The 14,213-nt window shown below is 45.0% G+C and overlaps 1 protein-coding gene across 2 annotated transcripts in view; it reads left to right on the forward strand.

Annotated features, from left to right (window-relative positions):
- The window catches only part of mTor (serine/threonine-protein kinase Tor), a 278,630-nt gene that overhangs the window by 127,196 nt on the left and 137,221 nt on the right, over positions 1-14,213 (forward strand). For both annotated transcript variants that reach the window (XM_075888782.1, XM_037433800.2), the window contains exons 27-30: positions 3,705-3,838; positions 4,537-4,615; positions 4,778-4,917; positions 4,995-5,095. In XM_075888782.1, coding sequence (XP_075744897.1) covers positions 3,705-3,838; positions 4,537-4,615; positions 4,778-4,917; positions 4,995-5,095 — 454 coding nt within the window. The remainder of the gene's footprint in view (positions 1-3,704; positions 3,839-4,536; positions 4,616-4,777; positions 4,918-4,994; positions 5,096-14,213) is intronic.

Genomic DNA, 14,213 nt, shown 5'->3' on the forward strand with positions numbered 1-14,213 from the left:
AAGAGAGCAGGAATCCACGCCTGTTTGTCAGCAGGCATTGTGACTCTGAGCACAGATGTGGAAGTGCTGTGTCATTTGCGCCACGCTGCGCCAATCCGCTTAGGCTCGTCATTCGACTTCAGAACACATTATTCTGCCGGAACTACTCTCAAGGAGTCTGTGGTGCTTTCATTAGCTGCTTTCGTGCATGGCTTTGCGAGTTCAAGTTAGCTGCTAAACCTGGTGAACTCTCTGTCAACGTTCATGACAGTACAAAACAAATTTGTTACCCAATGGTGAAGCGAATAATGTGATAGCAACAAATCGTAATGCTATATGCTATAAGGCGAACCGCTATTTTGAATCCAGTGTTGCATACTAAACAAAATGTGCTGCCTGTTGCCTTAATGCAAATTACAGTTAAACCTGGATGTAACGAAATTGATAAATTCCTGGGAAAATTCGTTACAAAGAGGTTTTTGTTATATGCAGGTTCAGTACGAAAATGAGGAAAGTAAACGTGCATATTAAAAAGGGGGACTGAAGGCAAAGCTAACCCAAAACACTTACGTTACAGTAAAAAAACTTTATTATTGCGATATCAATTATATAGACACTCTCAACGGGCTTTTGCTTTCGTCGCCTTGTTCCGTAACAAGTCCAAATTGATAACATACTCCCGGGCATCGTAACTTTTACGAACTGAGTAAAGCGGGCGACCGCTGCTGTAGCAGAGGCCAATTGAGCTGGCGCATCATTATCGCCTGGAGGGCACTTACAATAATATCCCCCGGTGTTGCCCTTCGAGACTTTTCTCCCATCAACTACGCAAACGGTTATAGAGTACACCCGGGATGCCACTGCTCGGGCTCAAGTGGCCCGCCAAATCGCATGGGAACGTCTTTTTGGCTCGCAGCTCTCTAAGGCCCGCTAAGATAGCCATCACAGAGTAGTTTCCTTCTCTCCAGGTTAATTGGTCCTCCTCTGGACACCATGCCGCCACGTTGGCCTCTCTTCAAAGCTCCTATCTCGCTACTTGGGGCCTTGCCCTGCCGCGGTGGTCTAGTGGCTAAGGTACTCGGCTGCTGACCCGCAGGTCGCGGGTTTTAATCCCGGCTGCGGCGGTTGCATTTCCGATGGAGGCGGAAATGTCGTAGGCCCGTGTGCTCAGATTTGGGTGCACGTTAAAGAACCCCAGGTGGTCAAAATTTCCGGAGTCCTCCGCTACGGCATCTCTCATAATCATATGGTGGTTTTGGGACGTTAAACCCCACAAATCAATCAATCAATCAATCAATCAGCTACTTGGGGCCTTACAAGATTTTGCGCCGGCTTACTGAGGTCACATATGAGATCGCTCCGTTGGACAGTCAGTCGTCGTCGTCCGCACTCGCCACTGACGTCGTCCACGTGTCCCGTCTGAAACCATACATCTCCGCATATGACCCTACTCTCCTTTAGGCGCCGAGCCGGCACTACCGGCAGTGGGGGGTTATATGTTACACGACATCAGCAACGAGAAAGCATCAGGTAGACGACGAAGACGATTAGTGCGATCACGCTCGTGTTGTTGTTGCTGTTGTTTGTCCATCTTGGCTGACTCTTACTCCTCCTGTATATTTTGTAAATATATTTATTTCATTCATTCTCTCACCCCCGTTATAATATTATAGCCAGCAGTAGCGGCGTGATCGGTTAACCAGCGAACTTGCGGAGACAGCCCTTCGTCCTCTTCATCAGGCATAGCCGTATAGAATGTCATTATGCATGTAGCAATACGTTGAGGTCTATGAAGCTTGTGGCAATACTAGGAAAGTATCCAAATTCCTGAGCATGTGCTAAAAATTGGCATTTCGCTGTATTTTTCTTCTCTACAGATGGCGTGATGAAACAGATGCTTGAGCTAGTTGGTGATTTGGAATCAACATGTTTGCATAGTGCAAGAAAACGAAGACGTAGCGCAGACACAACACAGGCGCTGGCTTCAACTAAATTTTATTTTATTATGAAATTTAGTTGAAGTCAGTGCCTGTGTTGTGTCCGTTCTACATCCTCATTTTCTTGTGCTGTGCTAACATGTTGACTACCAATGGCATCATCATAAAAAGCCCCCCTCCCCTTATTCCTCACCCAATATAGGCCGGTGGTGTCTGTTCAAATTTTGATGCACGGGGCCTATGGGGAGATTAAATAACTCTGAAACCATATTTGTGTATGAGAAATATAATGTGTAAATTAAGAACGATGTTTGTCTTGAAATGGGCTCCAAAACGGGCTTTCACTGCATGAAAACAGCATTATTCCTGCTCCCTGCATTACTCCAAATAAGTGGAGCCCATTTGCACCCCCAGTGAGCACTTCCTTTTTTTTTTAACGTGCAACTTACTTTTAATGTGATTGCAAGTGCACACGTGGCAGCGGCTGCGATCTCGCGATGCTCAATTGAGTTAGTATGTCCGTGGACTTTGTGTTTATGGTGCGGTCATGAAAGAAGAGTCGTTTTTAGCTAACTTGGAGAATTATTTGTAAATTCCAAGTCAGATTGAGAGCCTTGTTGGGCCCACTGTTGGGCCAACAGTCTTGTTGGGCCCCCCACAGCACAGACTCCAGTCAAATTCCACATCTTAAAGGAACGTGAAATCAGTGCAGACAAATTATTTTTAAATATCTCTGCTGTTATTAATCTTGCTATTGTAGCACAATTGGTAGAACAGGATTAAATTTTAATTATTGAATTTTGCTTGGACACCCTTGTATAGTCATGAATTTCAGTCTCCTTCTATATTGAGGCCACATTAGCTTTTCAAACTTGTTGTTAGGACTTTTTATGTCGCCATGTAAGCAGTTTTTACTGATAAACAATTGCCTCGGCCCTAGCTGATGCTTTTGAAATCTAAGGGATCAAGGTGAGCTGTTGCGCCAGTTTTGAGGCAGCGTCACCACTCCCTGTTTCTTTCTAGTGTTTTCTCGCTTACTTCTCGTAGTAAGTTATGCTTTTTTAATTTTGAAACGGTGATTTAATAATACAAAAAAAATATAGCTTTTCTCCTAAATGTATCTTTAGTTATGGTTGGTTACATTGCAAATGAATGACAACCAACAGACAATCAAGTCATTGAAAGTATAGGGGTTGTTATTTGTGGTAATTAGAATGCAAATGTGAAAAAAGTAATGTGAGCGAAAACACAACTTTCCGTCAGCACGGACCGAACGTGCCACCTTCGAAAAAGTGTCCGATGCTCCATCAGTTGAGTTAAGGGTGGTCGTCGTCCTGTACACTGTGTCGGGTGTACCTGTGCATTTAAAACCTGGGAGAATGGAAGCCCGATAAAGTGTATGGGAGGACAACTGCCACTGTGGCTCAACTGGTGAAGCATTGGGCACATTATTCGGAGGTTGGTGTCTGCTGGCAGCAAGTTGTCTTTTTGTTCGCTTTAATTTCTTCACATTGATCTTGTAATTACTACAAATCAAGTCCCCTATAGCTTCTTTGGCTTGATTGTCTGTTGATTGTCTGAATCTAACAAATAAAAAGAAGCCCTTAAACTCTCCTTATTTCTACATGGCAAATGAATAACTAATGCAAATATGTCAGATGTCTGATACAGCATGCCTATGTTATAAATTATCATGTAAAGTATTTGATTCTGATGTACTTTTCAGCATAGGAAAATGTACTGATCAGCGTTTCAAGATCCTAGTTGCAGCTCCTTCTTTCTCTGCAGGGCCCACTTCCTCTCGATCAGAAGTTGCTCGGTGAGCGTGCCCAAAAATGTCGTGCGTACGCCAAAGCACTTCACTACAAGGAGGATGAATTTCACAGGGGTCCTACCACTGAAGTGCTGGAAGCTCTGATTAGGTTTGTGGGAAAGAAATTGCTGCTTGCCTGGTTCTGCAATATGTAAAAGGGCCAGTGTGTAAATAAATCAGACGTTAGAGCACATATGCTCAGTTTTTTTCCAAATCATGAGGAATACGGTGCAGCCACTCACAAAGTATAGTTGAAAACTCAGATATGTTTCCAGAACCCATACTAGTGCCTTGATCGTACTGGTCGAAGAACCCCATCTTCTTTTTCCTCATCAGGTCATTTGACTTTTTTTGAACTCTCGACTCTGCATGGTACCCCAAGTGCAGTTGGATTTATTATGTGAGATTTTTTTTAATTCAAATTTTTGGACGTTTATATTGGGGGTGCAATTATTATATGAGTGTACTAATTATGCAAGTAAATACAGTATAATGAAACAACCTAATCGTGTATCCATAGTGGCCTTTCAGTTCACTGCAAATTACAGCTCCTAGCAAGTGCTTTCAGAGCGCGGACATAAACTCGCTCTGACGTATTTGCCAGGAAATGTTGTCAGAAGCATTGTGTAAGGTCAACACAGGCATGTCATGTGTTAGAATAGAGACAGGGACGTGAGCTCTATCGGCTCAAGTTTGCACCAGTGAAACAATTTCTTCGTTCTTCATGTCAGATCTTATGTGATTTCTGTGAAACATGTTGTTCAAGGTTCCATTTCTCTAAGTACTTGTCTTTGCTCCCTTGGACAGCATCAACAACAAGTTGCAGCAGCCAGAAGCTGCTGCTGGTGTCTTGGAATATGCAACCAAGTGTCATGCAACAGATCTGGTTTGTTGTCTTTCTTCTTTTATTTTTGCTTTGTGCTTGCTAGGTGCTTACATTATATTTTCTTAGCCAGTGTATTATGTTTTGAAAAGCATTTGCTTTTATTCAATTAACATTTTCTCATTAAATTTTCCAAACTAACATGTGCCACCCTGTTGTCTGCAGAGAGTGAAGGAGCGCTGGTATGAGAAGCTACATGATTGGGAGAACGCACTGAGGGTTTATGGAAGGGCACGAGAGCAGAAGCCGGATGACGTAGAACTCATCCTGGGCCAGATGAGGTGTCTGGAAGTTCTTGGCGAGTGGTATGAAAGTTTTTACATGATTTGAATTGTGGCTGCAGTGCATAAAAAGCAATATGTCTTTTTTTCTATATACGTAGGGAACAGCTCTACCAGTTGGCAAGTGAAAACTGGGGCAATAGTTTATACGGCAACCAACAAAAGATGGCTCGCATGGCATCAGCAGCGGCTTGGGGTCTTGGTGAGCTAATGTTTTCATGTGTGTCTTTTCCTACCCACGTACTCTCTCATGGTGACCGGAACCCAATGTTGTCGAATCCCGCTATAACTGATAATTTTCGATTCCTCATTTGCCATCCAATTGAAAACAATACAAAAAGTCTCTTCACAACGAATACTTTTCCTGCATACACCCACTTCAAGTTTTGGCGGGTGCTGCCATGTAAGGAAAAGGAACTTGCCTAAGGTTGCTGTGCAGTTTCGCTTGACACTTTCTCTGTGGCTGCTGACCTACAGAGCTGTGAAGCAGCGTCGCAACATCCGTGTCTTGGTCAAAGACATGCTTTCTGCCACCACATAGACGTCCCGGTAAAGCAGGCATCTAGTCCATCTGTATTGTATTCTGCCACATTTGCTGCATACACAAATGCGGTCATGTCATCACTGTCATTGGCGACAACAAGCATACGTGCGCATCTAAAGCGCACCGACTCAAAGCAATGCTGCTTGTCGCTACGCTGCGGACATAACTCCAGTAGACGTGATCACAGATAGAAACGATGCAGTTCTGAAGCGTGTACATGGCCAGCATACACAGATTGAAAAGGGAACTACCATTTGCAGCAACCGCTGTGCAGTCACTATCGTCTCGATCATCGATAGAAAATATGCTCTGAAGGTACACAGCTAACACAGCCTAAGATTAAAGGCTTTCTGTTGGCGTCTAGTAAAGCTTGACGTGCTTTGAGGGTAGCTTGCAATGTGTTTTCTCATAACTCATACCTGCATATAAGTAGCACCCTCACTACAAACCGCGAGAAAAAGAAAAAGATATCCACATATTGACTCAAGGCTGCTTTCCTTACATGACCATGAAAGCATGCCATGAAGCCAACTTGCGCACTGAAATTGCGTATAACTTGCACCCTCAATATAGCCCCAAATTTTTCATATATTTTGTGCATGTTATATGCAAGAAAATACGTTCACTCTGCGTGTGGCCATGTATGTCTGAGTTAGCAAAAGTTCGATGCATACGGTTGCTGCGACCAAAAGAGGAGTCATTAGCTTCACATCTCTCCAACTTTCATGGTCTATAGATGAAATTTTGCTGCTACAAAATTTCGTGACAACACAGTTTTTCACATGTCCTGTTAATTTCATTGTACAGTCGCCGATCGTTTATTCGGACACGACGGGAACCGCCAAAAAGTCCAAATAATCGGGAGTCCGAAAAAACGTATTTAGTCGAAAAAAAAAAGCACTTATAAGCCCTATCACCCGAAAAAACAGTCATGTCTGCACACACGCACGCTTCCGAGATGGTTTCCTTGGAAATAGCAAATTCTCAAGCCACTTCAGACTGAGGTCGGCCGCCTTCTACTTGGTGAATTATCTCCTCTTCCTTCGTCATCGTGAGCGTCTTGTAGCTCCCACGCTGACCACATTTATTCACTCCCGACGGCGCTGAAACAGGTGGCGTCGGAGCCATTTCAGCATGCCACGGAACACTCCGGAGAGTGAGAACACTGAGAACAAGATGTACCAGGCCTAGCCTCAGAAGCAGCTGACTGACACTGCTGACACACGCTAAACGCCACAAAGAACAGACTCTGTTGGTGGCTTAGCTTGGCCGCTCGACTGGCTAAAAAATAAAAAACGTCGCCACACATAGCCTTCGAGATCGGCAATGGCAATTTCTACGTGCATTTTGACACTGGCCCCACATCCATTCATAGCTAGTGCAGCATATCAGTGCTGGAAACCTAGCAAACTTATTGTTAACGTCGCTGTCAGCGTGTAATGGCGTATGGCGATGCATCTGGTCAGTCAAACGGAGTCCGAATAATCGAATGGCGCACAGTGGGGCGTTCGAATTCCCGGGATCAATGGGGAGAGTGGTGGTGCCATGAAGATGTCCGAATAAGCAGGCATGTCCGAATTTTCAGCATTTGAATAAACGTTCGGCGACTGTAGTGGGATTTGACTATCATGAATACAGCCTTGAGGTTAAAAAGTTGAAGCCACTTATGATAATACCGCTTAGTATAACAAGATATTCGACATGACAGTGAGCAGCCACTACACCATAATAAACTTTTCCATGGCTCTTACGGTGAAATAATTTACTTATCTCGATGTCTTCATCTCGCATGAGTGATTATAATTATTAAAGCTGGCTCCTGGGTGTCTCCTTGTAATTCGTATAATTCAAAAAAAACATGCTAAATAAAAACAAAAAAAAAATAGATGAGCCTCTGTACCTTAGGTATAGGGACCTTACACGTGCAAAGCAACTCATCATGCGATACGGGATGCTAGAAGAGGATCAAGGAAAGATTGAAACAACGCAAGTGCAAGCTCTCTAGTAGTTTATTAAAAATGAAAACAGTTCATTGCAAGTGCACCTGGTGGTAAAATGAACATGGATATAATGAATCATCGGTGATAACGAAGTAAATGAAAAATAGTCTTGCAACAGGTAGTGCTAGAAATATAGCTTTTATAACGAAGTTTCGGATATAACAAAACGATTTTAGCATAAGATGCCACTTTGTTATAATGAGGTTTCAGTGTATTTGTCATGTTATAACTAAGCTGCAGAATATTTTTAAATACTTGAAGCAAGGCCTGTGCGAATGTCAGTTTTCTGCTTCAAAGGAGCTTGAAACAACTTAGAATAGTAGCAGTATTTGACTTTCGGTAGAATCCAACTGATAACCAGTAAAATATATTACGTTTTAAGATGTGCATTTCCTGGAGCATGTAAGCCAGTAGAACAAGCTTGTGAACTTAAAATCTTCGTTTAACCTTGAATTGAGGCTTTGTGGCATTGCGGATTTTTTTAATGGGTGTTTTCTTGGTTTAACGTAACTTCACTGCAGTGAAACAACGTTTACAGAGGTTTAATTTTTTCATGGTTCAGCACACCTTCACTGCTGTGAAACCAGTTTTACAGGAGATTACATACAGATTAATATAGATTTTTTCATTAGTGTTGACAAATTATAAATAATTTAAATTTTATTTCAAGTGAATTCGAAGCATTCAAATATTCGCACAAGCCTAACATTTACATTTATGCCAGATTCTAGTGTCAGCAACACGGCGTGACTGAGGACAGTGAACACGCTCAACCCATGCAACACAAGAATCGATTTATTCCGGTGACACTTGTATTGATATATGTCAGAAGTGGCACCATCTCTTGATGACAGTTGAACATAACTAAGGTCACGTAGTGTCGACCTTCAACACTACATCTATTCCTCCCTAAATAAAAGCATATTTATATAAAAAATAATTACAAAAAAAAGTTAATTTTCACATCATGGTAGATTATACATAGTCCTGAAATCTCTTGCGTTGTCTTTGGATTCTTGCGGACCTACGAAGAGGTGGTGGCTCACCAGCCGGTTTGATGCCAACAACTGGAGCACAATCCCTATCACCTTCCACTGGAGTATTGTCACCATCACCATGCACTGTAGTACTATCACCATCACCATGCAGTGCACTATCACTATCACGATCATCATCATTAGGAGCAGTGTGCTGGGGAAGCTCAGAAAAGCGAGTCGTTTTGCCAGGCGTCGGTGGAATTCACACGGCGTCGTTGGCAACACTCCCGTCATCCCATATTAGCACACGGTGTGGCAAGGCTTCCTCGGGAACTGCAGTCAATTGAGAGGCATTCCACGTGTGTCCATCTCCAAGTCAGAAGGACCAGCGTCCTGTTCACTTGAAAATTTTCAAAGGAGGTCCAAAAGTTGGAGTGTTTTTCAGACCAGGGACTGGCTTCTTGACCCTCACGTACTTTCCACCTTGGAACTTGGGGACTTGGGCAGCTCTGCGCCTGTCAACATAATCCTTGCTTTTACGCTGGCGTTCTTTCACCCTCTCCCGAAGTGAGGACATCTCCTGAGCGAGATCTGCAAAGAAGTACAGAACTTCGCAGTGATATAATAGCTAATGACATCCAAGGATGTCCTCGTAGACCGGCTATGTAGAAGCACTGCCGGAGAGAGCCCAGTGGTACTGTGAGGAGTGGCTCTGTAGATTCTCAAGTACTCTGTAATAGTATTTTTTATTGGACGCTTCTCCATTACTGCCAACTGAATGTATAATTTGAGAACACTGTTAAACCTTTCGACCTGTCCGTTGGCTTAGGGGTGATATAAAGCCGAAACGCTGTGTTTGATACCCCTGTCTTGAAAAAAGGACTCAAATTCTTGAGATGTAAGCTGTGGTTCGTAATCCGAGGCGAGTTCAGCCGGATAGCCTTCCCGTGCAAATATCAACAAGAGGAAGCCAAGCACTGTACGGGAGGAGGCTTCACGGCAGAAAGCTGTTTCCGGCCACTCTGAGAAGTAATCGGTTACACAAATGACAAAACGACAGTCAGCTGATGCACACCGAAATGGCCCTACAACATTAATAGACATCTTGCTCCAAGGCCAGTCAGGAAGAGCTACTGGCTGCACTGGAGTAGGGTAGCTCCTAACATGCTTGTCTGCAGCTTGGCAGGTTGCGCAGCTGTGGATAGCACTCTCAACCTGTTTGTTCAGACCTGGCCACCAGTGCTTTTCAGGAAGACAGTGCTTTGTTATCACTATTCACGGGTGCGATTCATGGGCTAGTTAAATGAATATAGCTGTGAGCTTGGCTGGAACTACAATGCATTCCGAGCGCATCGACAGGCCGTCCACTATAGACAGTTCCTCTCGCATCTCATAGTAAGATCTTAGTTCACGTGACAACTTTTTCTTAGTTGGCCGTGTAGCCTGAACAAATTATGCAACCTGCTGCAAGTTGCAATCCCCGGCTGTGGCAATATGATGGTTATTGATATAAACTGAAGACTTTACCATGAACAATATTTCTTCTTCAATCTTAACGACATCTTCTGTACTTGGTACAGGAAGCTGGGACAAAGCATCCGCTACTTTGTGGTGTTTCCCATGTTGAAACTGTACAACGAAGTTGTAACGCAGCAACCGAGCAGTCCACCTTGCAATGCGAAGTGGTCGTTGTCCTGTGCTTTGTGTTGAAAGCAAGAATACAAGGGCCTGGTGATCTGTTATGAAAGTGAATGATCATCCCCAGAAGTAAATGTGCCATTTCTCACATGCTCATAAGCAGGCCAGGACCTCTCGTTCTCCTGTCGAGTACATCTGTTCTGTTTCTGTCAAGGTTCGTGATGCAAATGCAACGGTTCGGTTGGATGGACCGTCAAACTTGTTTCAATACTGCACTAAGGCCATATGCAGTTGCATCTGTGGCTACAATAACTGGGAGGTCTGGGTAGAACATTTGCAGTACTCTTCTCGATGGGAGAAGTTTTCTTAACTTTGTAAAGCTTGTTCAGCAGCAAGATCTCATCCAAAATGAATGTCCTTGCAAAGTAGACTAGGCATAAATTCTACGTTTTTGGCAAGGTTGAGAATAAACTTGGCATAAGGCTCCACAAGACCAAGAAATGGAACGCAGCATGCCTACATCTCGGGGGGTGGCAATGTGTACAGTTGCGTCAACTTTTGCTAGAAGGGGTGCTATTTCTTCTGTCAAGAAATGATAGCTCTGATGCATTAAAAATGCACTTATCATTGAGTTTGAGTCCTGCTTTGGAGATGCGCAGCAAAGCTTGCCCCAGGTTTCTCACATGCTCTGACTCGGTCCTGCCAAAGATGATATTGTCTATGTAGCAGAGGGCCCCCTTGCAACCCTACAGGATTGTAGTCATCAGTTGCTGAAATGCGGCTGGAGCAGACACAAATCCAAAGCACACTCTTTTAAACCGGAAAAAGCCCTCATGGGTAATCAAAGCTGTGAGGTCTCTGCTGTCCGGATGAAGGGTAACTTCATAATATCCAGACGATGAGTCGAGCTTTGAGAAGTAACGTGCACCATTAAGATAGTGCAGTAGCTCTTCTGTGTGAGGCAGGGGAAAGCTACCAAGTACAATTGCTTTGTTGGGCTCTCTGAGGTTCACACATAGGTGGATGCTGTCATTTTCTTTGCGGACAACTACAGGAGAGATCCATTAAGAGGTGATAGCCCTTTCAATTATATCATCAGAGAGGAACCGCTGAAGCTGGTAGCTAACTGGCTTGTGCATGGCAAGTGGGAGGCGTCTCAGCTTCTGCACCACTGGAGGGACTGGCGACTTCATTTTGACCTGGTGCTGGATGCCTTTGGCCTGGCCAAGGCCCGGTGAAAACAAATGTGAAAACTTAGCCCATGGCAGAGATGTCATATTGAACTTCAACGGGCTTGCAGGAACTGCGCCGCCCATATGCGCAGATGCTGCTATTTTCTGACTCACGTTCTCTGACATGCTGTTTTCTGACTCATGCACTGGCAGTGTAGCTGCAGGCCCACAATGTGCAGTCTTAAAGCTTGCATCGCATCCAGACCCAGAAGAGAAGTTCTTCCGGGAGTGAATTGAATTGCTATCACGGCTGTTTGTTCTTTAAACGAGATGCTTGCTTTAAAGTGGCCCATTACAGAGATCTTCCAGGGTTGTCAGTCCAACAACGTAAGTGCAGAGCTGGTCACCTGAACCCCTTCGAACATGTTTTGAAATTCTTCTTCCCGTATAATTGACACAGCTGATCCCGTGTTGACCAAAATTTCAGCAGCATGTGGTTCAGAAGTCAAGGCAACTGAGATGACTACTACATCAATGTAGACGCTCTCGCACTTCTCTTCATGAACAGTTAGTAGGCTAATGACATCTGATGCATCTTGTTCAGGAACTACTACTTGGATGCAAATCGTGTTCTGCGTGAGCTACAACACACTTGAAACGGCCCTAGCAGCCGCATGCGAAGCAGGTTCAATCGCGAGCGAGGCATGCCGTCGGTTCACAGTGACGTGTGCTGTAATTACCACAAGTCTGCATATTTTTGCTGTACTCAACATTGGCAGCATCAGTATCTGGAGGTAGTGAGCTCGTTTGACGAGCGTGCGGCAAGCTAAGGCAACTTTGATAAAGGGGGCGTGCCTCGTTGCTGTACCAGCGACTATTGTGCGTACTTCGTTCGGAAGCATTATACTGACGTGTATGTGGGCGTGCGATGTGCTCAACATAATAAGAAAAAGCTTCCGACTGCAGCTGGGCTCTCTTGCTGAGCAGAGTGATTTCAACCACATGGTCGAACGTCAACGTATCATCTTCCAAGAGCAACCGTGATCCAACTGGGCGATGCAACTCGGGTAATGAACTGATCGCACATACTGTTGACTTGCTCGTCAAAATCACAAGAAGCTGCCAGCTCGCGAAGCGCAAGGGCGAAGTCGGGGATGGATTCACCATGTAGCTGACGGTGCTATCGGAAGTAATGTCATTCTAGGCGAATTTCGCGCGCACCAGTGAAATGTTGTTCCAAAATCTCGTGGGCACGCCGTATACGTCTGGAAGACTCGTCGCTGCTGCTTCTTACTTGGGGGCTATGCCACGGTCTTTGCCTTCACTGGTTGAGGTAGGGGCAGCGACCAACGGCTCAGTCATTGGTAGCTGCAGTGGAGTGGGCGTCAGTAGAAGCGCATCGAAAATACGTTGTCTTTCAGGGCCAAGGCAGTGCAACAGCGGGGCTCGACGGCGAGGTGTAGACAGGTCGGCAGCTCCGGACGCGAGAAGACAATTGTCGAAGAAGTGCATCTAGCAGGTCTATGGTATGGCTGAAGTGCCCTGGGCAGTGGCGAAAGTGAGGCGGAAGCCATTGCGTCCTGATCGAAAACTCGTCATCAGATTGTAGTGTTGGCAACACGGCATGACTGAGGACAACGAACACACTCAACCCTGTGTACAAGTCCAGGTTGAGGGATGAACAACTTTATTGCAAGAACAGGAGTGATTATATACAGTTAAACCTGGATATAATGAAGTTGATAAAGTCCTGGAAAAATTCGTTATATGCAGGTTTGGTACGAAAATTTGGAAAATAAACGCGCAAGTCAAACAAAAGGGGGACAGAATGCAGAGCTAACCCCAAACACTCATTCTGCAGTAAAAAACTGCGTTATTATTGCGATAGCAATTATATGGACACTCTCGGCGGGTTCTTGCTGTTGCCGCCATGTTCTGCAACAAGTCCAATTTGACAACATGTCCCCACGCACTGTAACTTTCACAAGCGGGTAAAAGCGCGCGAGCGCTGCTGAAGCAGAGATCAAATGAGTCGGCCCATCCCTATCGCCTGGAAAGTGCATAGCATCTCCCACGTGTTAGAACTGCCATCAAATGCTCAAACAGAAAGTGAACTACCTGTCTTAAATGAGCATGAAACAACGTGGGGAGGGGGGGGGAGTATCGCTCGAGTAGCAAAAGTTACAGCTTTGCCGGAAAGGCGAAGCAATGAACGCGATAGCAACGAATTGAAAGGCCACGCGCAGAATGGAAAGCAGATCGAAACATGCCCCGCGTTTATCACGCATAAATGACGCACGAAACATACTCACAGGTACGGATGCATGGGAATAAGTGTCTCATTTGTTACTTTGCTATGTCTGAAAAGCACGCGCTATTCGCAAACGCAGACTGCAACGATTGCAGTGACCTTTGTGCACCCGGTAACTACAGCAGAATTGTTCCAGGTAAAGCCTGAGGCCAGGCAAGGTGTACGACCTTCCCCTCCTCGCCGCCGCGAGATAACGGCACGTGAGGGAACGTCGCTCCCCTTCTTTAAGCCGGGCAAAGTACACGTAGGGGATTAGAGCCGGTGCCGCTGCGCGATGTGGCGACGGGCACTTATTGCACCATCTTGCTGGTAATGCTAAAAACACGATTCCCCTCCCCCCCCCCCCCTCCACGAGATGCTCATGAGCAGCGGTAAGTGGTAGATATAAGTAGCTTGCCGTTTCAACGGTGAAGGATGTGCTCCGAGGTGGCTCAGTGGTTAACGCCTCACTTTCATGACGCAGAGGTCCCACGTTCGATTCCGCACGCTGGAGTGTTTTTTCTGAATTTTTTCTTTCTTGCGTTTCCAAATATATAGATACATATACATATATGGTGCATAACATCGACGCCCACGTCGACACCAATGCCGTCAGCAAAATACAGCCGAGAGTGTCCATATAATTGCTATCGCAATAATAATGAACTTGGATTTTGAGGGTGGTCGCGATCGCTGGCG

This window comes from Rhipicephalus microplus, chromosome 3 (genome assembly GCF_043290135.1).
Source record: "Rhipicephalus microplus isolate Deutch F79 chromosome 3, USDA_Rmic, whole genome shotgun sequence".
NCBI classification, from domain to species: domain Eukaryota; kingdom Metazoa; phylum Arthropoda; class Arachnida; order Ixodida; family Ixodidae; genus Rhipicephalus; species Rhipicephalus microplus.